The sequence below is a fragment of the Cricetulus griseus genome, chromosome 4, assembly GCF_003668045.3.
Source record: "Cricetulus griseus strain 17A/GY chromosome 4, alternate assembly CriGri-PICRH-1.0, whole genome shotgun sequence".
Classification (NCBI taxonomy): Eukaryota; Metazoa; Chordata; class Mammalia; order Rodentia; family Cricetidae; genus Cricetulus; species Cricetulus griseus.
The window spans coordinates 102274358-102300593 of record NC_048597.1 but is presented as its reverse complement, the minus strand read 5'-3'; the positions used below and the strand labels follow the sequence as shown (position 1 = coordinate 102300593).

Sequence of the window (26236 nt, the reverse complement as noted above, 5' to 3'; positions counted from 1 at the left end):
CTATCCATCGAATAAATAATTATGGAGTTACCAAAAGTTAGCTAGAGTGACATGCTACCTGGAGTTTGTACTCATGGATTTGGCATTGTTTGGAACATTTCCTGAGTATGTGTGATGCAAGCACAACCAAGGAGGAATGTTGGTCTGGAAGCAAGGTTGTCAGGTTCAAAACAGTGCTGGCCAGCACCATGCTCACTTGGGTAAAAGAACAGCTGCATTAGGTTCTCAGGACTGTCTTTCTGTCTCTGTCTGTATCCCCCCTCCACACACACACACACAATTATATAGCAAGTGAATAGAAATTAACGTTAAAATTTCCTTTAGCAGCGTCAGCCTCAAGCCACAAAATGTTAGGGAAATGACTGGGTTATATATCTGAAATCCTAAGGGTATGTTTAGAATAGACAAGAGAACTGAGTTATCAGAGTATGAAGGGTCCCGTGTCCTGTCCCTGTGTCGTCCCCCCTCTATTTATTTTCCTCTTAGCTTTTTGAAGCAGGGCATGTCTCCTGGAGCCTAGGGTGTCCTCAAACTCAGTATATAGTTGAGAATAATGTTGAACTGTTCTTTCTATGCCTATACTTCCCAACTGCTGGGCTCACAAGCATGTGCCACCACACCCAGTTTTGTATGCTGCAGGATATTGAACCCAAATTTTTGCATGCTAAGCAAGCTCTCAGCTGAGCTACATTCCCAGCCCAATTGAATGTCCTTATACAAAGGTCAAAGGAGAAAACATATCCTTTGTCAACCAATTATTTGACTATTTTAGGAAATGGAGGTAATTGACTGGGTGTTATTTCAAAATTAATCATTTGTTTTTTCAAGGCAAGCTTTCTCTGTGTAGCCTTGGCTGTCCTAGAACTTGTAGATCAGGTTGGCTTGGAACTAAGATTCACTGCCTCTGCCCACCTCCTACCCCCTTTATGTACATTCTTTTTATTTGTTTATTTTTTGTTTTGTTTTTTCGAGTCAGGGTTTCTCTGTGGCTTTGGAGGCTGCCTTGGAACTGGAACTAGGCTGGTCTCGAACTCACAGAGATCCGCTTGCCTCTGCCTCCCAAGTGCCGGGACTATAAGCATGCACCACCAATCCCCAGAAAAATTCACATTCTTTACTCTGACATTAATTTCCATTGCTAAATTTTCCTAGTTTGCCTGCTTTGTAGATTGAGCCCTTTGCTCCTTTTCCTATATTGGCAATGAATATGTACTTTTAGTGTTTGGGTTTGAGTCTGGGTCTCCTTGTATTGCTCATCCCTCAAACTGGATATGTGGCTGTATGGTGGCCTTGAATTTGGAAGTCATCCCCCTGCCGTAACTTCCTGTGTGTTGGGATTATAGGTGTGTGCCACCATAACTGCCCACATTGGCAGTGGTAAAAAGTGGGAATGGGTTGGTGTGGGTGAGGGTTACCAAAATTGGGTATGCCTCAAACTGAGCTAACCGTCGTGTCTCATACCTGCTTAGGTGAATCTGTTTCTGTCATCAAGCACACTGACCCTGTCCCTGACCCACGAGCTGTCAATCAAGATAAAAAGAACATGCTCTTTTCTGTGAGTTTTATCAGATGTTGGGGGTGGGGTTGCTGGGAGTTGAACCCAGAGTCTCACACATGCTAGGCCGTAGCTTGTCTAAACTTTTACCAAGCTTTACCTTTATCTAAGAACATTCTTTTATTTGTAGATAGTCCTTGTCTCAGTTAGGGTTTCTATTGCTGCGAAAAGAGAAGACCAACACAATTCTTAACAGGAAAACATTGAATTGGGGCTGGCTTAGAGTTCAGAGGGTCAGTCCATTGTCATCATGGAGGGAAGCGTGGTGGCATGCAGACAGACATGGTGCTGGAGGAGCTGAGAGTGCTACATCTGGATCCACAGGCAGCAAGAAGAGACAGTGAGCTACTAGCCTGGCTTGAGTTTCTGAAACCTCAAAGCTACACCTCCAATAATTGCTACTCCCTGGATCCATGGGGGACATTTTCAAACCACCACAGCTTTGCTGGCCACCTTCAAGTGGTCAGATTTCATACAATACTTGATTGTGATCAGATTTCATATAATACTTGGTTGTTCCAAAAGATAATTATTCTTTACTGTGTGTCTCAGCTGTCAAAAAAACTAACACAGTTGGGGATGAAACAGTGAGCTTAATGTGCTGAAGGTTCTATCTGGTTCAGTCTTTAGCAATAAAGCAAATAGACAAAACTAGAAGTCATGTTGTAAAATGATAGCATGGTTTTTGTTTTGGTTGCCAGCTAATGAAATGACTAGAGAGAAATGTTTAAACTCAGTATCTAACCGTCGAAGTAACCTTTTCAGAAAAGTCTTCAAGCCTATAAAGGGTGCTTTTCAAATGATGTGGGCATTGCTGTTTATGGCCTATGATTTTTAAAAAAAGTATGTTTGGAAAGAGCAAACATGGCACACCATTTGGTGAGCCTAGGTGAAAACTACAAGGTTGTTTATGTTTTCTGTTGGTATGAAGTAGTGCATATATTTTTATTATTTTAGAATCTAGATTAGTATTTCAAGGGATGGGCTTTGCTGGTTATTAGGAGAGCATGTAACTGCTGACAGCAAGAAAAGTGCAGGTGCTGTAGTGAGAAGAATGCAGCTCTATCATTCTAGCACTCACTCACTCACACTCATTCCACTGGCCTCAAGACTGGTGCTGGGGTAGACATTCTGAAGCAACCCACAGGGCTGATTGTCCATCTTACAGATGACAAAGGTAGGAGAGGTCAACTGTTGGAGCCAGAAACTAAGATCTAAGAGTACATAATGCTGAGAGCTGCATGAAATTTGAGATTATAGTAGTGGAGGTACTGCTAAGCCAAGAGCAGATCTGTAGCCCAGGTTCCATGTTACAGAGAGCTGTCCTGTCCCATTGGGTGAATAGGTACTATGGAATCCAGTCAGTATACTGGTCAGTATTTAAGTTGGTATTAATCTTATGGCCAGTTTTCCTCTGCTTCTCCCTAGGGTACAAACATTGCTGCTGGGAAAGCTATGGGAGTGGTGGTGGCAACTGGAGTTAATACTGAAATTGGCAAGATCCGAGATGAAATGGTTGCAACAGAACAAGAGAGAACACCCCTACAGCAGAAGCTAGATGAGTTTGGGGAGCAGCTTTCCAAAGTTATCTCCCTCATTTGCATTGCAGTCTGGATCATAAACATTGGGCATTTCAATGACCCAGTTCATGGGGGCTCCTGGATCAGAGGTGCCATCTACTACTTTAAGATTGCAGTGGCCCTGGCTGTTGCTGCCATCCCAGAGGGTCTGCCTGCTGTCATCACCACCTGCTTGGCTCTTGGAACTCGTAGGATGGCAAAGAAAAATGCTATCGTTCGGAGTTTGCCTTCTGTGGAAACCCTTGGTTGTACTTCTGTTATCTGCTCAGACAAGACAGGCACACTCACCACAAACCAGATGTCAGTCTGCAGGGTAAGTAAGGAGTGTCCTTGGACTCTTCGTTAGACTGGTTTATGCCATCAAAACCTTTGGTTGATAATTTGCTAAGAGTTTTGTGAGGCCTAAGCCAAGTGTGACTAGCTGAGAGAAATTTTTTTTAAGATTTTATTTATTTATTATGTATACAACATTCTGCTTCCATGTATATCTGCACACCAGAAGAGGAGACCAGATCTCATAACGGATGGTTGTGAGCCATCATGTGGTTGCTGGGAATTGAACTCAGGACCTCTGGAATAGCAGTTAGTGCTCTTAATCTCTGAGCCATCTCTCCAGCACTACCTGAGAGAAATTGATCATTCCCAGCTACCAAACTGGGACTGGCAAGAGACTCAGTGGCTACAAACCCTTGATGCCAAGTCTGAGTGCAGTCTGGGAGTGATCCCACTTGTTGGAAGGAGAAAACTGAATCCTAAAGTTGTCCTCTGAATTCTGAATGCACTTAAAAATTAATTTCTAAATTGTTTTGGGAAATACAAGGTAGCTATGCATCTTACAAATTTCTATGAAATACATAACTATAGGCCTGATCCTCTGTCTCTAGATGTGTTCCAGAGGAAATAACTAGTTGTCCTGCTGAATTCCTGATTATTACTTTCCATAGCACACTAAATGAAACATGATTTCTCTCTGAAAAGCAAATACTTGCTTTATAACTTGGCGTATTTGATCAGGTTAGCCCCGTCCTTCTTACCTTGTTTGAAGTAAAATAAGCCTTTAAAAGTGTTCCTACAACAGTAAGAACTGAGACTAGGCTCAGTGACCCATAGCATAGTCCCAGCTCCTGTAGATAGAGGCAGCAAGAGCAGGATGTCAAGATTATCCTTGGCTATACAGTGAGTTTAAGGCTAGCTTGGGCTGAGAACTAAAAAGAAAGATGCGGGGGGGGGGGGTGCCTCGGGGACACACCTTTAATCCCAGCACTTGGGAGGCAGAGAGAGGCAGGTGGATCTCTGTGAGTTCCAGGCCAGCCTGGTCCATAAGAGCTAGTTCCAGGACAGCCTCCAAAGCCACAAAGAAACCCTGTCTCAAAACAAAACAAAACAAAAAAAGCATTGAGAAGCTAGGTGAGATGGCCTATGCCTACTTGAGGCTGAAACAGAATCTTATGTGATGGGTGTGGTTCAGATTTTCAGGAAAAGGTGAAGTTACATTTTTCTTAGAAAAGATTGGTAATTAACCCATGTTTCACTATTTCACTTAGTGCGGCAGAGTTGTGACACACCCCCTACCTCCACCCCCATAGTGCACATCTTTAATCCCAACACTGGAGGGTCAAGTGGATTTCAGATTGAGGCCCGCCTACATGGTGACAACATGTCTTAAAAAAAAAAGAAAAAGCATTGTGTGTACTGGTAGAAGTTGGTCTGGATGGAGAAGGGAGCACCAATTTATTCTGTCCACAACTCTTATTTTACTCAAGGAGTGTTTGACTCTGAAATGTGTCTTTTAACTGAGCTTTTCTGCCTGTTTTTTGGTTTTTCGAGACAGGGTTTCTCTGTGGCTTTTGGAGGCTGTCCTGAACTAGCTCTTATGGACCAGGCTAGTCTCGAACTCACAGAGATCCACCTGCCTCTTCCCCCAGAGTGCTGGGATTAAAGGCGTGCACCACCAACGCCCGGCTAAAACTGTGACAGAGAAGCCAGGCTGTGGTGGAGATAGCTTTTTATTTATTTTTCATTTATTTATTTTTATTTATTTATTATATATACAGTCTTCTGCTTGCATGCCAGCAGAGGATACCAGATCTCAACTCAAGACCTCTGTTTTGGTGGGGTTTTTTTGTTTGTTTGTTTTGTTTTGTTTGTTTGTTTGTTTTTTGGAGACAGGGTTTCTCTGTGTCTTTGGAGGCTGTCCTGGAACTAGCTCTTGTAGACCAGGCTGGACTCTAATTCACAGAGGTCCTCCTGCCTCTGCCTCCCGAGTGCTGAGATTAAAGGCGTGCCTGGTTCTTAAGCAAGACTATGAAATGATAGTTTCTCAGCTACTTGCTTTTGAGTTCTGGGTATTTAAAAAAGTAAATGGAGTCTTTAGCCTTTTTATGACTTCTGAATCCCTGTATCTTTCTTTGTGTTATCTTAGACTGCATCACTGTTTAAACATTAGTTAGGTTAGACCATCTGTGCAGTTAAGTAAGGAGCAGTGCTGGGAGGCTGAGCCTCATGAGCAGCATTGTTCAAACCACCATCTTAAATGACAGGGTTGTCACTGTAGACAAGTAATGGTTGTGTGTGATCTTCTAAGGAGTTGTACTCTGTATTTCATTATAGATGTTCATTTTGGACAAAGTCGAAGGTGATACTTGTTCCCTTAATGAGTTTACTATAACTGGATCAACATATGCACCCATTGGAGAAGTGTGAGTAACCTCCTTTCTCTGCAGACTCTACTGTGTCATCATAGTGATTGGTTCTTTAGATCCATCACAAGGGACGGAGCTAGGAAAATCTTGATGCTGGCAGATGTGTGACTTAGTGGTGGATCTAAGGTATGCCTGGCATTCCTGAAGCCTCGCTTTGATCCTCGGCACCACTGAATAAACAGAGTGTGGTGATGGATGCTGTGGCAGGTCAGGAGATGACAACCAGCCTGGGCTGCATGAAAACCTGTCCCAAAACCACACACATACACACAAAAGGAACTATATAGCTAAGATAGCTGACTGTGGTTCAAATTAGTGATTTCTTATTAGCAGAACACCTTTTTGAAGCCCAGATCTGATGAGGGCTCTATTTTGTTCTTCACTTACCCCTGGAGGAGTTTCAGTAAGAATTTCTGGTTATTCAAATTCTTTTGAATGTGTCCCAATCTGTTCTCCCAAAACTTATATTTTCATCATTGGGAGGCTGTGTCAGTGTTGTTGCGTGCCTGTAATCCCAGCAATTGTGGGTCTAGCCAGGAAGAACAAGTGCAGGGTCATCCTGGAACATGAAGTGAGATCTTGTTACAAACAGATGGGACGCTGAGTATAAAAGCACTTTCCCTGTAGGTGTGACAGTGGGGTTCCATCTCAGGAACCCACATGATGGAAGGGGAAATCCTTCCACTATTTGTCCTCTGATCCGTCTCTACACAAACATGCTCCATTGTTACACACAGCCACAGCCCATCACACAACTTTTTATCTTAAGTTGAGGCAAGCTGTGATTCAGAAATGTTCTCTCTTTTTTGATAGGCATAAAGATGATAAGCCAGTGAAGTGCCATCAGTATGACGGGCTTGTAGAGTTAGCAACGATCTGTGCTCTGTGTAATGACTCTGCTTTGGATTATAATGAGGTAAGATTCCCAATGGGAAAGAGGCCTGCCCCTGACTCAAGGTTAGGGTGGGTAGAATAAAAAGGCCATCTTCCTCCCTTTGAAAAACAAGTTTCTGGGCTGGATGTTAGTGGTGCACGTCTTGAATCCCAGCTGAGGCAGGCGGATCTCTATGAGTTCGAGACCGGCCTGGTCTACAAGGGCAAGTTCCAGGATAGCCTCCAAAGCCACAGAGAAACCCTGTCTTGAAAAAACAAACAAAAAAACCAAGTTCCTATTTACTTCCCATTTCTCTTCAGTGTGGCCTGGCTGAAGAAAGCTCAGTGTCTTTCATAGGTCTGAGGCTGGGCACTGTAATGTTTTACTAGGATAATAGGATTGTAATATTCTGACCACTGATGGCATCCTTACTTTAAAGGACCAAAATTCAGACTAGAAGTCTTTGGACAGTGGGAGTGATGATTGTACTCTTAAACATGGATTGTCACATACTCTTGAGGACAGCATGAAGCTTGTGGTGTTGTTTTGGTGGTAGTAGTGGTGGGTAAAGAGTTGTAGCCAAGAGAAAACATTTTTAAAATTAAGTAGTGGGGTTAATCATTTGCTTTCTTTCTCAAAGGCTAGGCCTTCCCTGTCAGAGAGTGCTAACTCATCAGAATAATAAACAGTGACCTGAAATGAACAAAAAACTTCAAATGAGAAAACACATTAATAAATGCATGGTAGTGTCTCATGATTATACCTTGAGTGGAACAGGCTGTCCTACTAACAATGACTTCTTTCAACAATGCAGGCAAAGGGTGTGTATGAAAAAGTTGGAGAAGCCACAGAGACTGCTCTCACTTGCCTGGTGGAGAAGATGAATGTATTTGATACCGAACTGAAGGGACTGTCTAAAATAGAGCGTGCAAATGCCTGCAACTCGGTCAGTATTTGACCTTGGTGTGCTGTGTCTCCTAGCCTTAACCATATACATTCACTGTCCTTTCCTGCCTCCTTGACCTCTGCACTTCTGCTTATGCCTTTGCTCTTTAGGTAACGTGCTCTTTGAAGCCTAGTGTAATCCTAGCACTCAGGAGGCTAAGTCCAGGAGGATTGCCACAGGTTGTAGAGTTAGACTCTCATTAGACAAACAAAGCTAAATCACAACAATAACAACAACAACAACAACAAAAAAAAAAAACCACAGCAATCCTTAGTAATTTGTCACAGGTATGTCAAAAGGACTACCTTCTCCAAGGAAGCTATGAGCTTGGTCCTAGCAAAATCCAGCTCGTCCTGCCTGTATATTTCAGTTCCTGTCTCTGCTAGCTCTTCATCAGCAGCATAGAGAAAATAACTGTATGTTTTTTAAACTTAGAACTATCCTTTACCCTAATTTTCATTTGCCACCCATTTGTTTAACTCAATGAAAAGATCTGTTGTATTAATCCCTTTTAACTCCTGTTTTCTCAAATCCATTCCAATCAAGTTCTTGCCTCTACCTGTCCATCAGAACCTCTTTTGAGTCACTTTCACCTTGTGCTAAATCCAGTGATTATATTGTTTGTATTTGTTAATTGTAACAAGATAGGCAAGTCAGCAGTTACAGATGGAGATCTGTAGAGGGAGGGAGCTAGCACTGGCCATTTCTGTAGAGGGCCTAGCAACACACGGCAGCTAAGAACTGTTTTGTACCTCCTGTTCCAGAGGATCAGAGGCCCAAACTCGAGACAAGTTTCCGCCTCTCTGCTGGGATTAAAGGTGTGTGCCACCACCACCAGCCTACCGGCCTGCCATCCTCTCTATCTTCATTTCTTTTTCTGGGGATGGGGGACATTTTTCCATTTTCAAATTTATATAGATCATCCAAAAAGATCTATCCTGAACTCAAAAGACATTTAGTGAACCTCACTGGCAGAAGAGTGTGAATGCAAAGTTTTGGGGAGCCAACTCTGGACCCACACCCAATGCCATTGGCCTGATCCACTGACACTGTGAAATGGTACTATCTCTCCTTTTAGGAAATTCTTTGTTTTCAAAGGAGTTATCGCTGTGCAGCTGAGGCAGTCCTTGAACTTGATATCCTCCTGCCTTGACTTGCCAGTTGCTAAGATTATAGCCATGCAGCACCATACTAGCCCTTCAGACAGTTCTTGATAGCTAGCCAATGTCTAAAGCCCTCCAGTGTCTTCCTGCACAGTTTTTTCTCCGTGGCTTTCAGTGTATCTTAGTTTTACATTCTGATCTACTCCTAAAGTAGAGGACACTTTTAGAGGGTATGGACTTGCTGTCTTGTTCACTGTTGTTTGCTGCCACGCTTCCAAAAGACCAACATGGTGAAGATATTTGAACAGGGCTAGGGTGTGTCATATAAGGAGTATCTGAACACATGTAAAATGTGTAGAAACGGTAATCTAGGAGTGCTCCATCTCTGATCTCCTATAGGTCATAAAACAGCTGATGAAGAAGGAATTTACTCTAGAGTTTTCACGTGATAGAAAATCGATGTCTGTCTATTGTACACCAAACAAACCGAGCCGGACATCCATGAGCAAGATGTTTGTGAAGGCAAGTACTACACAGACAGAGGCTTTCTCATCAGGTAACTAGACAGATAGCAGTTACTTACCTGAATCTCATGTTCTCAGGGTGCTCCCGAAGGTGTCATCGACAGGTGTACCCACATCCGAGTTGGAAGTACCAAGGTCCCCATGACTCCTGGTGTCAAACAGAAGATTATGTCTGTCATTCGTGAGTGGGGCAGTGGCAGTGATACACTGCGGTGCCTGGCTCTGGCCACTCATGACAACCCACTGAGGAGAGAGGAGATGCACCTGGAAGATTCAGCCAACTTCATCAAGTATGAGGTACCCTCACCAGCCTGTGCTGCATCCAGAGGATAGGCAGGTGTCCTACGCAGGCCATCTTTAGGTTGTTGCTTCAGACAGAAATAGGACTTAATGAATCTGCTTTCAAAGTAGAATAATCAAGATAAGTTCAGACAAGCCTGTAAAGCTTAATATCCATTAAAAACTTAGTTTGCATTAAAAATGTTTATTAGGTGTTGATAAAATATACAAGCTAAGAGATTCGTTTCTACTTCCTTCATAGACCATCGTTTTCATGTCAGGGTTGTAACAGCCTAAACAGAAGGAGCTTCGCTGTAGCACCAACACTGCCAGTGACCAAGTGCTCTTTCTTACTCTTCAACACATTATTTTGGGTTTTTTTCCCCTGGATAAATTTCTTACAGAATGTGAGAATTTGGAATAATTTGGTGACAAGGGTATGTTTTCTTTAAAATAATGGAGTGAGGGTGTGACTCAGGGTTAGAACACTGCTGAGTATAAGCAAAACCCTGTGTTCTGTCCCCTCTTCATCAGGCTGAGGCAGGAAGACTGCTTGCTACAAGTGTCTGTAGGACTAGATAGAGTGAGACCTTGTTTCAATCAAGGGCAAGCAGGAAGAACTTACAGCAAGAGTGGCCAGGACTTAATGATGGTGATAAGCTGTTTGAACTCACAGTGACTCTCTTACTTTAGACCAATCTGACTTTTGTTGGCTGTGTGGGCATGCTGGACCCTCCCAGGATCGAAGTGGCCTCTTCTGTGAAGCTGTGCCGGCAAGCAGGCATCCGTGTCATCATGATCACTGGAGACAACAAGGGCACTGCTGTGGCCATCTGTCGCCGAATTGGTATTTTTGGGCAGGATGAGGATGTGACATCAAAGGCTTTTACAGGGCGGGAGTTTGATGAGCTCAGCCCCTCAGCCCAGAGAGATGCCTGCTTGAATGCCCGATGTTTTGCTCGAGTTGAACCTTCCCACAAGTCTAAGATCGTTGAGTTTCTTCAGTCCTTTGATGAGATCACAGCTATGGTAAGGTTTTAGACATGAGCACAAACAGCAAGCACATCCATCTAGTGACATGGTGCTTGCCTGTAATCCTGGCACTTAGGAGGCTGAAAGCAACCCTGGGCTACCTATTGATATCCTCTTTCTAAAAATGAAAAGTGGGGTGTTTTTAGTTTGTTTTTAATCTGTAAACAATATTTAGTATTCAGGTATGTGTCTGAGGTGTGTAAATGACCTTAAATTATGTGGCCATACCACAAATGTCTCTTGGGTTTTGAGTGTTGGTGTAAGACAATCCAAGCAGATGTGCAGTCCCTTGGTTCTGCCTCGGCATCTCTGGTGAGCTTACTGGGCTGCTTTCATACGTTCCTAGCAAAGGGTTTCAACACCAGTTACTGCTCTATCCCATTTCCTTCTGCTGCTGTCAGTCTGCCTCTGCCCAGAGGTCTACTATGTGTTGATGTCTGAATCCGCTATGGCTTCCCTTTCAGACTGGTGATGGTGTGAATGATGCTCCTGCTCTGAAGAAAGCGGAAATTGGCATTGCCATGGGTTCAGGTACTGCAGTGGCCAAGACTGCCTCTGAGATGGTCCTAGCAGATGACAACTTTTCCACCATTGTGGCTGCTGTTGAGGAGGGTCGAGCCATCTACAACAACATGAAGCAGTTCATCCGATACCTCATCTCTTCCAACGTCGGGGAAGTGGTCTGGTGGGTGTCTTTGGGGGCTGGGGCTGGGGCTGGGGTATTGGGCTGTCTCAGTCTGCTGCTTCTGTTGTGGCAGCTTTGGTTGTTAGCCTGAGTGGAGAAAAGTCTGTGGTGCTTGTCTGTAGCTGCCCAGTGTGCGGAGAACACTTCTTAAGACAGGACTAAGCCGGGGTGGTGTTGCACGTCTTAATACCAGCACTCGGGAGGCAGAGGCAGGCAGATCTCTGTGAGTTCTAGGCCAGTCTGGTCTACAGAGCCTCCAAAGCAATACAGAGAAACCCTGTCTCCGAAACAAAAAAAGACAGGGATTAATCTGGGCATAGTTGCACACGCCTTAATCCCAGCACTCCAGAGACAGAGACAAGAGAATCAGAGTTTGAGGCCAACCTAGACTACACAGAAAAAAAACCCTGTCTTGAAAAACCTAAAAAACACAGGAATTGGTTTACCTCAGTAGTTTAAACTCAGGAAAGTCTTGGCCCTCTAAGTTTCATGTCAATGTTGGTGGAATATATACATTGTTTGGTGCTTTTGGCTTGGGGAGAGAAGAGGTTTCTATAGTTCTCCAACTCTCACTGTGTTCCTTCTCTTCTCCCCTTGGATGGAAACAGTATTTTTCTGACGGCGGCCCTTGGGTTTCCTGAGGCTTTGATTCCTGTCCAGCTCCTCTGGGTCAATCTGGTGACAGATGGTCTGCCTGCCACTGCACTAGGGTTCAACCCTCCCGACCTAGACATCATGAACAAACCACCCCGGAACCCAAAAGAACCCTTGATCAGCGGGTGGCTGTTTTTCCGTTACCTGGCTATTGGCTGTGAGTACAGTTGTTTGTTGTTTCTGTTGGGAGGGTACCCCTGTCAGTGCAGGCTTCCTCAGAGCCTCCATGAAGTCCTTGTTGAACATCAAGACAGGCCAAGGTCATTCCCTCTTCAGAGCTTCAGGCTGAGATATAAATGGGTAATTACTACCAAGGGGACAAGTAGAGTCCCGCCAGTGAAGGCTAGTTCTGTATTCTGTCACAGTTAGGGAATCGATGCCCAGAGAAGTGAAACCATGTTTCCGGGACCCGTAGGAACGCATTTTGTTTGCATAATTCATACACTGCTTTAAATTCAAAGTGGTCTAGAGAAGCTTGCCAGTCCTCTGGTCTCGTGAATCAGGTGCTCTTTAGAGATCAAATAGATTTTGGCTTTTGCAAAAACCTTCTCCTCCCTATCTGTGATGCAACAGGAGTTCCCTATCTGTTGTCTTTTAACCAGTGCCCTGAGCACCGTTATAATTTCCAGGTTAGCCAGTGTGTGCTTTGCAGTTAGGAGACTGCAACACAGGGTGGACCATTCTCACCTTTATAATAGACTTCCTGAATTATAGTTGATGAGGAATGACCTCTGCCCTAAACCCAGCAGTTTCTTTGAAGGGTTCTGCTAGGCCATAAATGAAACAAAGCAGCTACATAGTGTTCAACAAGGTCACATCAATTTATCTATAAATAGTGGTTTTACTTGGTCCTCTCACACTGTGTGATTTGCCTGGTGGAGAGTACCTGTACACCTGTGGTCTTGAAGCGAGCCTGTGCTTGCTCTTTAGCTCTGGCACATTGTGTAGAGACTGGGTTGGATTCAGCTCCAGAGATGGCTGATTGCTTAAATCAGAAACACCTTGTCTGTGGTCAGCTGCTCTGACCTGGGTGTTAGCCTGCAGTGTGTATAGTGCTGTCCACAGCCCCCAAGTGTAAACGTCATGTTTATTTCCAGGTTACGTTGGCGCTGCTACTGTGGGTGCTGCTGCATGGTGGTTCATCGCTGCTGACGGTGGTCCAAGAGTGTCCTTCTACCAGCTGGTATTTAATCGATTTTCTTCCTTCCTTTTTTTTCTTTTCTGTTTAGTAGAGTGAATTCTTGTAAGCTCTTGGCCTCTCTGTGGTATAGGATCGTTTTAGGGCATAAACAGGTAAACAGTTGCCTCAGGCGGCTCTGAGCCCCAAGGCTTAGCCAAGATGTCTCATGTTGGTGCTGGGGTATGGAATTGGGTGTCTGGGCTAGGGAACTACCTGGGATAATGGAATGTTTCTGGTCTTCCATTGCAGAGTCACTTCCTACAGTGTAAAGAGGACAACCCAGACTTCGAAGGAGTGGACTGTGCAATCTTTGAGTCCCCGTACCCAATGACAATGGCGCTTTCTGTTCTAGTAACCATAGAGATGTGTAATGCCCTCAACAGGTTAGTGAGTCTTGTGGGCTGAGAATTTATTATGGGGTTCATGGCTGGTAAAGCTTTTCCCTTCAGAAAAGGACAGTTTTAAAGCTCTTGCCTCAGGAACCAGTGGGGGCTCTCGCCACCATGTGCTCCAGATATGGCGGGGTCTAATAGTGCTACTGGTGGTCCCAGCTATGCCTTGCACCCCAGGGAACACAAAAGGTCAACTAAGCCACTGCAAAAGCTTCTGGCCATTACAAGCAACTTTGAGCCTATCAAGATGGACCTGTTGTGCTGAAGCCTGTGGTTGACCTCACTGGAAAATCCAGGCCTTAGGTCACCATGAGCCCCCTTCTGTGTCATCCGGTGAAGTCACCTCTCTTGTCACCCTCAGCTTGTCTGAAAACCAGTCCTTGCTGAGGATGCCCCCTTGGGAGAATATCTGGCTCGTGGGCTCCATCTGCTTGTCCATGTCACTTCACTTCCTGATTCTCTACGTGGAACCTTTGCCAGTAAGTCATATGGACCCCAGGCTGGGTCTGGTATGGTCCCTCTCTGGCATGTCCAAAAGCTTGACGGTGGCCTTGTGTGTCTCAGCTCATCTTCCAGATCACACCGTTGAATCTGACCCAGTGGCTGATGGTGCTGAAAATCTCCTTGCCTGTGATCCTCATGGATGAGACGCTTAAGTTTGTGGCCCGAAACTACCTGGAACCCGGTAAAGAGTGTGTGCAGCCTGCCACCAAATCCTGCTCGCTGTCGGCATGCACCGATGGCATTTCCTGGCCGTTTGTGCTGCTCATTATGCCCCTGGTGGTCTGGGTCTACAGCACAGACACTAACTTTAGCGATATGTTCTGGTCTTGACTGACAGCGCTACATACAGAAGATGTTTTAACTTAATCGATTAATTTTTTATTGTTTAAAGCAACTGTCTATTTCTGCTGAATTTTCACATGAACATATTGGCTGGTGAAGGAGGTTTCATATTCTAGATTTTGTTTTGCTTTTTCTGACTCCAGTGGGACAAGATTTTCCTTTTTTTTATACACATAATTAAAGTGTCCATTGACATGTACAGAGAACTAACACTATTTTATGCAGATATTTTTTTGTAGATGAAAAAGCATGTACAGTGTTCTGTTTAATACTCATACTTGTACAAAGATAGTTGAGCCAGCAGACATTGTCAGCAAATTAATTGGCAGCAGACTTTAGGAAATGAATGTGTGTGGTTTTTAAAAGAAAAAAAAACTAAATAGCATGTATTGTGTCTTTTGCATGATTCTCTGGATTTAATTTGATATCACAGTCTAATTTTTATTCATAAGCCAATTTTTCTGCACTGAGCAGAGTCCTGCTACCTCAGTCAGTATTTTTGGTTTGCCACTTCCTGCACCCTCAGCCTCTGTCACCCCCAGCCCACCCCAGCCCGCTCGGCTTCTTCTGTAGGTCTGATGGTTCTGTTTACATCCGTCTTCACTAGAGGTTGCCTGTTCTCGCTTGTGCAGAAAACATTGCTCCAGATTCAAATCGACTGGGTTTCTGTCCCTCGCCTAGTTTTAAGGTTATTTATTTAAATGTCTAATGTATTTTATTGTAACAGACATTGTTTTGCCAGCATTGCCTATTCATTGGCACTTCACAATCTAGTTTAAAAGAAAAAATAAAACATTTTAAATGGACAGAGAAAAATAACTGTCTTGTTCTTAATGGCCTACCTTGAACTATCTATAATCAGTTCAGATTTCTCTGAGGTCCTCAGCTTAGAGCCTTAGTTTCCTGTTCCTGAGGGGAGAATCCTGTTCTGCTGCATTGTAGGGTTTTGTTTAGGATGTATAGGCACGATCTGTCATGTGATACACATTTATGCAAGTTTCTGCTGGCCTGTTGTATGTAGCCTGGTATAAGGGCAAGTGTGTGTGTAGGTGTGTGTATGTTTTGTAAAATCTGTAAATAGCACATGACCAAATGAACATATTGTATAGAACTATTTTTATTTGAATATGGCACTAACCACCACCATCATGACTGATGAACGTTTGCGCATGTTCAAGGTCAGTCTTAACGGCAGTGTGAGTCATTAACAGTCCTAACTGTGGTGTTTTCCTCCAATGCCTTCCAACATCCATCAACTAACGTGAGTATCTTCCTGTGGGGTTGGGGTGCTGTGGCCTGTCTACAGGGATGCCACTGAATGAAATGGCCCCTGTGCAGCAGCCACTCCTAAGGGATGTCAGCTGCTCACTACACATAGACTTGAGCGTAGACACTGCCTGGGACAGTGATTCTTACGAGTTGTGGGGAAGAGGATCTTGTGACCTGTGTCACCTCTAGTGCCAAACAGACCTTATACAAAAATGTGCCAAGACTTTTGGATTTTCACTGGCTACAGAAAGCAGTAAATCTAGATACTGACCCTGTTTTTTGTCGCCTTCCTAGGGCATGTCTTAGCATCTAGGGCATGGCCATTATAACAATCTCCTGGTATACAAAAACCTAAGGGCTGCTGGTTCCCTTAGTTGCAGGGGTGAGCAGGCAGGCAGAAGTAAGTGCCAGGTTCTGAAGGAATGCAACTGACCCTTGAGTTCAAGGCCTCTGGGTGCTGTAGGAAGTTAACAATTCTCAGGAAACAGGCAGGTTTGCTATTTTTGGACGTTATGAGGGGGTCAGACCCACAGATCAAGGCCAACAGCATAGTCCCAGCCACAGGCCTCCCTCTGCAGGTACTCAGCCTTCCCTCACCCAACACCCTCAAGAAGGGACTGCAGTACATGGATGGGCAGTGTTGTCCTCAACCACTAGGGCAGTCTGGCCTGGAAGTCAGCTTTGAGGTTTTCCTGAGTCGTCTCTTCATTGCAGCTGTATCAAAGGTTCAGCGCTGCAGCCCACTCAGCAAAGTGCAGGTGATGCATTCCCCAGCAGCTAGGGCAGGTGCTGCCAGGGCTGGGGAAGGCCCGCCACCTCACAGCAACTGCTACCCTAGCATCTTTAAACTAGGGTCTCAGCCCAATAGTGTCACAACCCTCAGAACACCCAGAGCACAGCACCGGCTCAGCCTGCAGTGCCCATAAGCCAAGAGGCATGGTTGTGCCCATTGCAATGAGCCACCAAATCCATCAAGATCTTCCAAAGCAGAGCTGAGCCTGCAGCCCAGGACTGCTGCCATGGAGAACAGGGAGGGAGTAGGAAGGCCTTTCCTCCCCTGGTGCCATGCCATTCACTCTGCTTCACCTGCCTCACCCTCTGCATGGCTACAGAGATCTCCCATTCACACTGCCCCCATACCTGACATGCCTTCTAGTTTCTGCCTCATGGGGCTTTGTTAGGAGCCGGCAGTAGTAGGAGGCACAAGGCAGTCACCAAGCCACTGCTTCTAGATGTGACAGGGCAGCATTCCAGGGCACTTAGAATGCTGGTCTTGCATCTAGACTAAATGCAGTGTTCTTTCCGTCTGTCCCTGTTGGTGTGTCTTGGGAAGTTTTTCTAACATTGCTCTATATTTCAAGAAGCTGATTTCCTCTCTCTTTCCTTTTCAGCAATACTGGAGTAACCGCTTCCTAAACCATTTGCAGAAATGTCAGGGGTGTTCGGGTGCGTGCATGTGCGTTGTTAGCAACACATCTACCAGCCCTCTGCATGACTGATGTTGGGGAAAAGAAAAATAGAAACAGTTTCCAACTCACTGTGTGATGTGGAGGAAATGTGTATAGCAGTGGGGTTTTAGCTGTTCAATCAGAATAATAACAAATGTACAGTTTAGCGTAAAGAATCAGCCTCCAGAGAAGTTTGATTTCTTTGCTGCAAGAAGAATGAGGTTCTGAACCCTTATCCAAGAACAGAAGCCATCAGCCAAGTCTCCACATTTCTCTACAAATGTCATAGCCTTTATAGCTGTATGATAATTGTAATGCATGCCTTCAGTTGTAAGCAGCCAGATTGCTCTGCAGTGACATTGAAACATGCTTTCTAATTGGCCCTGTACAGTTTGCTTATTTATAAATTCATTTAAAAACACTACAGCTGTTGAATGGTTACAATGTAGGCCTAACTTGAGTTGTTTTGTGGGTGTGCAGCCAGCTGTTTCACACTGTATTAATGTAATTTATTTAATGAAGTCAGAAGCAGTAGACATGTTGGTGCAATACAAGTGTTGTGTGCATTTACTGTTTTAAAGAGCTCAGCGTCAGCTCCTCACAGCTTCTCACAGCGCATGTTTGACTGTAGACTGGAAATAGAGGTCAGTTTCTCTCTGTGCTGGTAACAGGTATTGCACAGACATGATTTCAGGTAAATAAATCTATTCTACGATAAACCCTGAGTGTAGCAGTGGCTGTTTTATAGGAGAATGGGGATGGGTGCTGAGGTCTCTATGAGACTAGTTTTGTACTCATCCAGGAGGGAAGCTAAGTGTGGGGGTCTTCATTGCTTAGGAGGAAGAGGAGATTCCACACATGACTAGCCTCGGAGTTGCCTGACTGCTCCGATGCAAAACAACTATGCTGTCACCTTCTGAGACAGATAAGTAGACCTGAATGGATCCAGAACCCGCCCCTGATTTGCCAGAGATGAGCCCATTCCCTAAAATGGCCATTATACTCATTCCAGAACGTCAAGCTAACAGAAAACTTAAATCCCGTCAACTCCTGAAAGTGAGAGAACCCCCTGACAACAGTTAACACCCAGGGACAGCAAGGTGGCTCAGCAGGTAAAGGCATTTGCCATATAAACCTGGAGTTGATTTCCAGAAGCCATGGTAAAAAGAACTGACTCCATCCACAAAACTAACCTCCACATGTGCACACATTCGGGATAATGAAACGCTTCAGAATAGCAAGATCACTGTCCCCACGAGTTCAAATGAGACTAAGGAGAAATTTCTCAGAATTAACAAGATGGGGTCTCAATGCAGACCAAGAGGGCCTGGAGCTCCACCTGCCTCCTGAGTGCTGGGAGGTGTGAGCACTACAGCCCGCCATCCTGTTCTTAGTAACGTTTAATAATAACGTTGAAGACAGTGGTTTTAATCTAATAGGTTTGTTCTAACGTGGGGGCAGATGGAGCGTGCTGAGCAGCTGGTGCACACAGGCCACTTGAGCTCAGTATGTGGTTGGCAGGAAGAGATACACTCCTGTACCCTTAGACCCAATCTAGTGTAAAGCTCAGACTGTGTACTCTGAGAGAGAAATGCCTTAGAAAGCATGCTAGCAAACTGCTCCCGTTGTCAGCTAGGAACTCTAGCTTCTGGGAAGGCAGTGCCCCTTGGAAAACAACTGGGTATCACCTTTCAGGACCCAGCAGGTCCACTCTAGGCCCCCAGGAAAGCCTCACAACTATGACACTTTGCAGGAGAGAAGTAAAATTGCCAAGTGCTCAGCAGTGGGAAGCTTGGGACAGACAAGTCAGAGTGAGTCAGAACTTGAGGTCAACCCAGACCCAATGCCCAAAACTAGGACGTCAGCAGCATGTGTTAAGCAAAGCCTCACCACCTTAAGGTTTTCTAAATACAGAGTGAAAACTTTGCCTTTCTTGGTGTGACATGGAACCCTAGGAAAGAGACAAAGTTTATACACTTCATCCTAGCCTAAAGGCATGCTGATTAGAATCTACAGTCAAGAAAACTGGTTTCTCATACACTGAACAGAGAACAGTCTATACTGGCATAAAAGGTCTGTACCACATCTGACCAATCTTTTGGGGGTTTTGCTTATCCCCGCACGCCACTGGGTTTTTTTGTTTTTGTTATTCAGTCTCATGATGTGACTCAGGTTGGCCTGGAACTCTATAGAGTCCAAGCTGGCCTCATCTCACAGGCTGCCCCTGCCTCCCAAGTGCCAGAACTACAGTGCACAGCCTCTCATCTAATTACCCCAGCCATAGTTTTTGTTGCTACTTCATAACTATTTTCTACTGTTACAAATTGCAGTGTTAAATATCTGGTGTGCAGGATGCTCTTAGGTGACCCCTGTGAAAGGGTCGTTTGACACCCCCAAAGGAGTTGCAGCTCACAGATTTGAGAACTGTCATCTAGACCATCCTTTGGAAAGACAAGGCCTGAGTGAGTCCACAAGAGCCCATGAATGAGGCATACTCTGCCTGAAAGACTCAGTGCAGAAGGCTGGCTGCACCATTCAGGAGCCATGTATGCTGCACAAGCTTCAGGCCAGCCTGGGCTACAAATGAAACCCTGCCTCTAAAAGACAAACCAAAGGGGAAAGAAAAAAACTAGACTGGCAAAATGGCTCAGCTGGTAGAGGTGACTACATCAGGCCTGACCTGAGTTTGGCCACCTTCCCTCATTGTAGGAGAGAACAGATTCCTGTCAGTTCTCGGATTTTCACACACATTATGCTTGTGTGTACACAATCACAATTGTTTTTTCTTTTTAAGAAGGGGGCAGAGCAGGCTGGAGAAATGGCTCAGAGGTTAAGAGCAATGACTGTTCTCCAGAGGTCCTGAGTTCAATTCCCAGCAACCATGTGATGGCTCACAGCCATCTATAATAAGATCTGATGCCCTCTTCTGTCATGCAAGCAAACTTACAGACAGAACACTGTATACATACATCATACATACATACATACATACATATATATATATATATATATATATATATATATATATATATATATGAAAGGTGCAGAGCAATGGCTCAGCAGTTAAGAGCACTTGTTGCTCTTACAGAGGACCTGGGTTGGATTCCCAGCACCTGAAACCTCTTCTGGCCTCCATAGACACTGCATACGCATGGAGCGTAGTCTTACACACAGGCAAAATAAATCTTCTTTTTTGGTTTTTCGAGACAGGGTTTCTCTGTGGCTTTGGAGGCTGTCCTGGAACTAGCTCTTGTAGACCAGACTAGTCTCTAACTCAGAGAGATCCACCTGCCTCTGCCTCCCAAGTGCACCACCACTGCCCGGCTCTTTTTTTTTTTTTTTTTTTTGAGACAAAAATCAGTTAATTTCTTGCTTTGGTGGTTATAAACAGCGGCCTCCAGGATTCAGGTGGCTATAAAGGCAGCAGTGGAGATCAGAACCACCAAGTCATGAATTGAACAGGGATTGATGAATTCCAGCCTGGCTCCACCCATGGCTGGAGCAGGATGAACATCTGCAGGTTACTGACAAAGAGAATGTCCACCTAGGAGCAGGGAGCATGCATACCCCACTCAGGCTTCCTCAGACCACCTTCCATGGCAGGTTCCAAATAGGACACACCACATGCCTCAAGCATGTGCTCAGCACAGAACAGATGGGGCATCTCAAAGGACACAGGGCCAACCTCACTGCAGAGTGCTTAAGTACAGAGCTAACTTTGGGTGTGAAATAATCACAAGTTGGCATTGGTGTGAACAAAGGGTTATTGGTGGGGGGGGGGGCAAGAGCTGCAGATCTCAGGTCCACCCCTCCACAGGCTCCGTGGTCAAGGCAGTATCACTTCCAAAGAAGGCTGAACAGTGTGCACAGGATAGAGTACAGACCAGGCAAGCAAGCTAAACACACCTTAATGCTGGTGACACCCTGAGGCAGGCACCTTTGATCCCCTAGAATGCTCCACACCTCAGAAAACATCTGACAAGCCTCTGAATAACCCTGATGAGCACCCCCTAAATCTCAAGATGGCCCAAAACTCAAAGAGCATGTGATAAAGTGGTCACCCAAACCACAAACCTGATGATGGGGGTAGCATCAGAGATAGATCAGCAACAAACCACTAACCAGAATGCAGCAGGGACAGCTGGGGACAACTGAGTGTAGGTGATGGCATCAAACACTTCCTTGTCACTTCAGAACAGTCTGAAAGATGAATTCTTTGAATAGCTAATAACTGAGAATGTTCCAGAACGGATAAAAAGACCATGATCCATAATGGGAAGAATCTTAACTTCCAAACAGGATTGAAAGAAACCTGGTGCTCAGCAGACACAGTAAACTGCAGAACACAGGAAATCTTACACAGCTGGGGGACAGGGGACTTCCTTTGTAGGAATGACACTAAAGCCACCAGAGGACTTCTGGCAACCTGGAGAGACTGCACAGAATTTAAAGAATTGAGATCACAAAGCATTTCACACAGACCCAAAATGGGTAATTCCATTTGGGACAGGAGTAGATGGACTTGAGGTGGACCTGAGACCTCTGCCATCCAGGACAAGGAGACAATTCATTCAGTCCCAGACATCCAAGTGCTGCTACCGTAGGAACTGTGGAGACCAGAAGCAGCTGTAGCCATGGATGCAGCAGCAGGAAAGATCTAGGAAGACCTGAGGGCGGAAGTCTGCCTCTGACTGAACTCCATGGCAAGTGTCCACAAGCCAGGTGTCCCTCTAAGACCCACCAGGATGTCATGCTGCCCACTGTTTCTGTGTAGAGTCCTGGCGCTGCCTCCTGAAAGGCCAGCTGTGCTCCAGAAGGGAGGAGGGGGAGCCTCAGCAAGTGCTCGTAGTCCCCACCCCGTGCCAAATGATTTTCTACATGGAAATTAACCCAGCTATAAAGTTCGTAAGTGAAGTGTGCTCATCCTCTTGATCTGTAGCCACTACAGAGCTTGGCCTTTACACTTCCTTTCTATGTACAGATGACAGTTAGGATTGGTGTTGGTGGCCAAGCATGGTGGCACACACCTTTAATCCCAGCACTCAGGAGCAGAGGCAGGAGGATCTCAGTGTGTTTGAGGCCAGCCTGGTCTACATGGTGAGTTCCAGGACATCCAGGGCTATGTAAAAAGAGCCTGTCTCAAATAACAACAAACAAACAAAAGACATACCTGAGGATATGAATGTGGCTGCTCATAGAGTCACAGAACATACCCATGCATGGGTTGGGGCTTCTGCATCCCAGGTTGGCCTCAAATATAGCTGAGGATGACCTCAAACTTCTGGTCCCCCTAACTTCCAGTTTCCAAATGCTGAGAATCACAGGCACCTCCTGACTACTTTTCATCTCAGTCCATGTTTGGCTGTGCTGGTGCTGTCTTTACTTTCAGCTCCTGGGAGGCAGAAGCAGGGGGATCTCTGTGAGTTTGAGGCCAGACTGGTCTACAGAGTGAGAGATCCTATATCCGAAAATAAATTGAGAGAAAGAAAACACTGTGAAACCCCCAGGAAGTGCCAGGCCTGGACTCACTGGCAAGTGTTCCACAGCCCTGAGCTTGGAGGTAGCATCTAATGTACCCTCTGGTGACAGAGGGTTAGAGTGTTGCCCACTGTGCTCGCACCATCCTCTTGACCCTTATCAGGGCAGCTTCTTGGTCTCTCTGGTTCCCAGTCAACTAAGCAGACAGCATCAAATCTGTGGATATCTGAGCCTGCTGGAAAGCCCTGAGGTTAGATGCTGTGGCAGATGGAGACCAGTCATGTCCACAGGGAGGCTGAATTGCAAAAAGACCGGGCACATGCTCTAGCCTGGGGCTCCAAGGATGTGCTGACACTCTTAGGACAGGCAGAGGGGACATAGGCATAGAGAGGCTAAGGTCCTGCAGGTACACCAAAGGAAAGAGGAGCCTCATTCCACATCAGAGCCAGAGCCAGCAGTCACCCTCAACCTCAGGCAAAGGGAATGAGTTCCCCCAAGGCAGAGCTGGGCACAAGGAATTGTCCTGGGCCCCCCAGGCCTGAGAAAAGCTCCAGTGAGGAGAAGCTGGCCATTTCAGCCAGGGTCCTGGTGAGTATCTAGTGAGAGATGGGACAGCTGGGAGAGAGCACAAGTGGGAAAGGGCCAGCCTGGGCTACCAGATTCTTACAGAGTGGAGAGTTGGCCAGCCCACTGGAAAGTTCCAAGAAGGATTACTCTGCTCTGCAACATCCTGCTAAGGATTTACCCAAAGAAGGAAAAGCTGGGAGCACAGAGAAGCTGCTGAGGGTTGTTTACAGACAGACTTGGAAGACCTAAGCGGCAGGGGAACGGGTCTCAGGATGACACCACGGTGGCCAGACTGGCTGGCAGCCTGAATGTATCCAGGCTGAGCCTGAGGGCTCAGAGGACAAGGTGGGGGCGGGGGTGGGGTGCTGCATCAGCTGGGGGATGACAGCCATGGGACAGAGGACACTGCCCAGGGAGTCACAGCATCTAACCTCAGGGCTGAACAGCAATGTGCTACCAAAGAGAGCTGACTCGGTGCCAGGCCAGAAGCCCACACATAGCCACACAGCTAATTGTAACATGGGAAATGTGGCCAGACTTTAAGTGCCTGGTGAACCCCAGGTCAGCAAAGGTTCTAGTCTAACACCCAAGAGTGACGATGGCCTCATGGTCCTCTGCAGCCCACACGAGTGTGACCTTCTTGTGCCCTGGGACTGTTAGAAAGTGTCTCTGACATCACAGACATAGACTAGATTCAAGACAAGCACCCAGCAACAGCAAAGGGCATGCAGGGGCTCTGCACACCACGTGACAGATATGTCCAGGGGACAGAGCAGCCTCAGAGACCCAGGGCCAGCAGACCCTGGGCTTTCATTCACACATGCTGTGTGAACGAACGGCTTAGATGGTGGATCACAGATTCTTCCTATACATTTAGGGGCAAAATATCCAATTGACTCTTTCAAGCATTTTTTATATCATTTCACTGGCATAAACTACATTTTTTTTTTTTTGATTTTTTGAGACAGGGTTTCTCTGTGTAGCTTTGGAGCCTGTCCTGGCACTCGTTCTGGAGACCAGGCTGGCCTGGAACTCACAAAGATCCGCCTGCCTCTGCCTCCCGAGTGCTGGGATTAAAGGCGAGAGCCACCAACGCCTGGCCTGAGCTACATTCTTGTATACCAGTCATGCATCTACAGCTGCAGTCCCCCAACTGTGTACTCCTAGCTGCAGATCTGCCCCCGACCCCAGCCATGCACTGTCTGCAGCTCTCTCCCAGCCTGAGGAAGTTGCCTCTTCCAGGTGTTTCAGATGAGTAGAACAGACATACTATTAGCCCTGTGACTGGCTCCTTCCAACTTGCATAACATTCTCAAAGTGGATTCGTGTTTTCAGTTTTGTGGCTGCTTATTAGCTGGACCATATTCTATGCATGCATTCTTCTCTGGATGCCTGGGTTGTTCCCACCTCTCATCCTTTGTAAACACAGGGGTAGGGGTACAGTCCCTGTCTAAGCACCCCTTTTATTCCTTTGGACAGCTACCAGAAGTGGAATGGTGATCAAGAGGCTGCTGCAACTTTGGATCCACCAGACTTTGTTTTTTTACAGGCATTGGTGTTTCACCTGCATGTATGTCAGTGTGAGGCTTTCAGACCTTGGAGTTACAGGTAGTTTTGAGCTGCCAGCCATGTGGGTGCTAAGAATTGGTCCCACTCCTTAGGAAGAATAGTCAGTGCTCTTAACCACTGAGCCATCTCTCCAGCCTATGGCTGTTGTGGGGTATTTGTACAGTGTGAAGATGTACTGCTGTGATTGGTGTAATAAAAAGCTCAACAGTCAATAGCTAGGCAGGAGAGTTCAGGTAGGACTTTTAGGCAGAGAACTCTGGGAAGATGAAAGGCAGGGTCTCCAGCCAGACATAGAGGTCACAGGATGGGTAGTTCAGAGATGAGCCTAGGGGTCCTGACAAGAAAACATTGTTACACTAGCCACACCTTTTACATCCCATTAACAGATTGATACTGTTACTTAAAAATTCACATTTTCTGTTGATGGCCACTAAGGAAGGCAATCGGTGGTGGGGTTCTGGGTTCTTTCTGGCTTTGTTGTGCTGTGTGGTTTGTAAAATAAACTCTCCTCTGCCAATGACAAACATGTCCTGTGGAGTCTAGGAAAACCGCATGCCCTTGTCCTGGCCCCTGAGCACCCAGGGCATGTCTAAGCCTGGAGGAGGCTTGACATAAGAGGCCAGCCTTTGTGCCCCTCCACTTCCCCAGGAGAGAGGTGGCAACTGACACCCCACCTTCTGCCTCAGGAGAAGGAGGCCTCTGTGTAATGTGGGAAGATGGAGTAAGATGCTTACCTCAGCAGCTTCCCTAGGGGCCAAGGTGAGCTGTCTGTCCAGTCTGGCCTCAGTGTCTGTCATCGGCAAACGATGTGGCCCTTGAGAACTGGTCTTGGCAGAGCTTGCAGCCAGTGTGATGCTACTGGCCCAGGCCCGCCCCAGGTGAGTGGGGTTTAAGCTGTGAGACCAGGTGCCACAGGTAAGGCCAGTTAAGGCCCATTATTCCCACTCACAGGTGACTACAGGGTGGAGCTCTGGGACCTCTCTGAAGTCAGCCTCAAGTCCAGGAAGCCTGCCAAGAGCAGGAAGTTGGGCAGAGCAAAGATGCCCATGCTCCAGGCCAGGATTCCAGACCTTGCAGTCTGCTGCACTGAGAACCACCCCCAAGTGTGAGGCTGACTAGACCGCTGTTTTGTGTTCTAGAGGAAGGCTAAGAAACGTTGTGTGGCTGCCATGGGTCCTGTGGGTGGATCCCATGTACCAGGCTGCTGGCTTGAGCAGGTGCTCAGCAGTGGAGAGAGGTCCATGACAAGGGCAGGGCTACAACTCCTCCATGGAGGACTAGCGGCTGACAGCTCCTCAGTACCATGGTGATTTCAGTAAGAATGACCCTCATGGGCTCAAAGATTTGCATGCTCAAGTCACCAGCCAGTGGCACTATTTGGAAGGAAAAGAAGGATTAGGAGGTGTGGTCTTGGAGGAACTGTTTCACTGGGGGGTGGGGAGGGTTGAAGCTCTGAGGCTTCAAAAACCCGTGTTAGGCCCAGGCTCACTCTCTCTGCCTATGGATCAGGATGTAGTTCTCTGGAACTGCTGGCTACACATCGAGATCTGTCT

General features: G+C 46.1%; 1 protein-coding gene across 2 annotated transcripts in view; it reads left to right on the top strand.

Moving 5' to 3' along the window:
- Positions 1-17490, top strand: part of Atp2a2 (ATPase sarcoplasmic/endoplasmic reticulum Ca2+ transporting 2) — a 48881-nt gene extending 31391 nt beyond the window's left edge. Inside the window, exons 7-21 of one of the 2 annotated variants that reach the window (XR_003485072.2) lie at positions 1470-1555; positions 2984-3448; positions 5746-5834; positions 6651-6753; positions 7526-7657; positions 9160-9282; positions 9363-9581; positions 10257-10592; positions 11060-11280; positions 11889-12091; positions 13032-13117; positions 13364-13497; positions 13868-13985; positions 14071-15613; positions 17013-17490. Coding sequence is in view for 1 of the 2 variants with exons in the window: in XM_035443303.1 (XP_035299194.1) it covers positions 1470-1555; positions 2984-3448; positions 5746-5834; positions 6651-6753; positions 7526-7657; positions 9160-9282; positions 9363-9581; positions 10257-10592; positions 11060-11280; positions 11889-12091; positions 13032-13117; positions 13364-13497; positions 13868-13985; positions 14071-14340 (2585 nt within the window). In the remaining variant the exon portion in view is untranslated. Of the gene's footprint in view, positions 1-1469; positions 1556-2983; positions 3449-5745; positions 5835-6650; positions 6754-7525; positions 7658-9159; positions 9283-9362; positions 9582-10256; positions 10593-11059; positions 11281-11888; positions 12092-13031; positions 13118-13363; positions 13498-13867; positions 13986-14070 lie in introns of both variants that reach the window. The other variant, XM_035443303.1, reaches the window with a different exon arrangement.
- The last annotated feature ends 8746 nt before the right edge of the window (positions 17491-26236 follow it).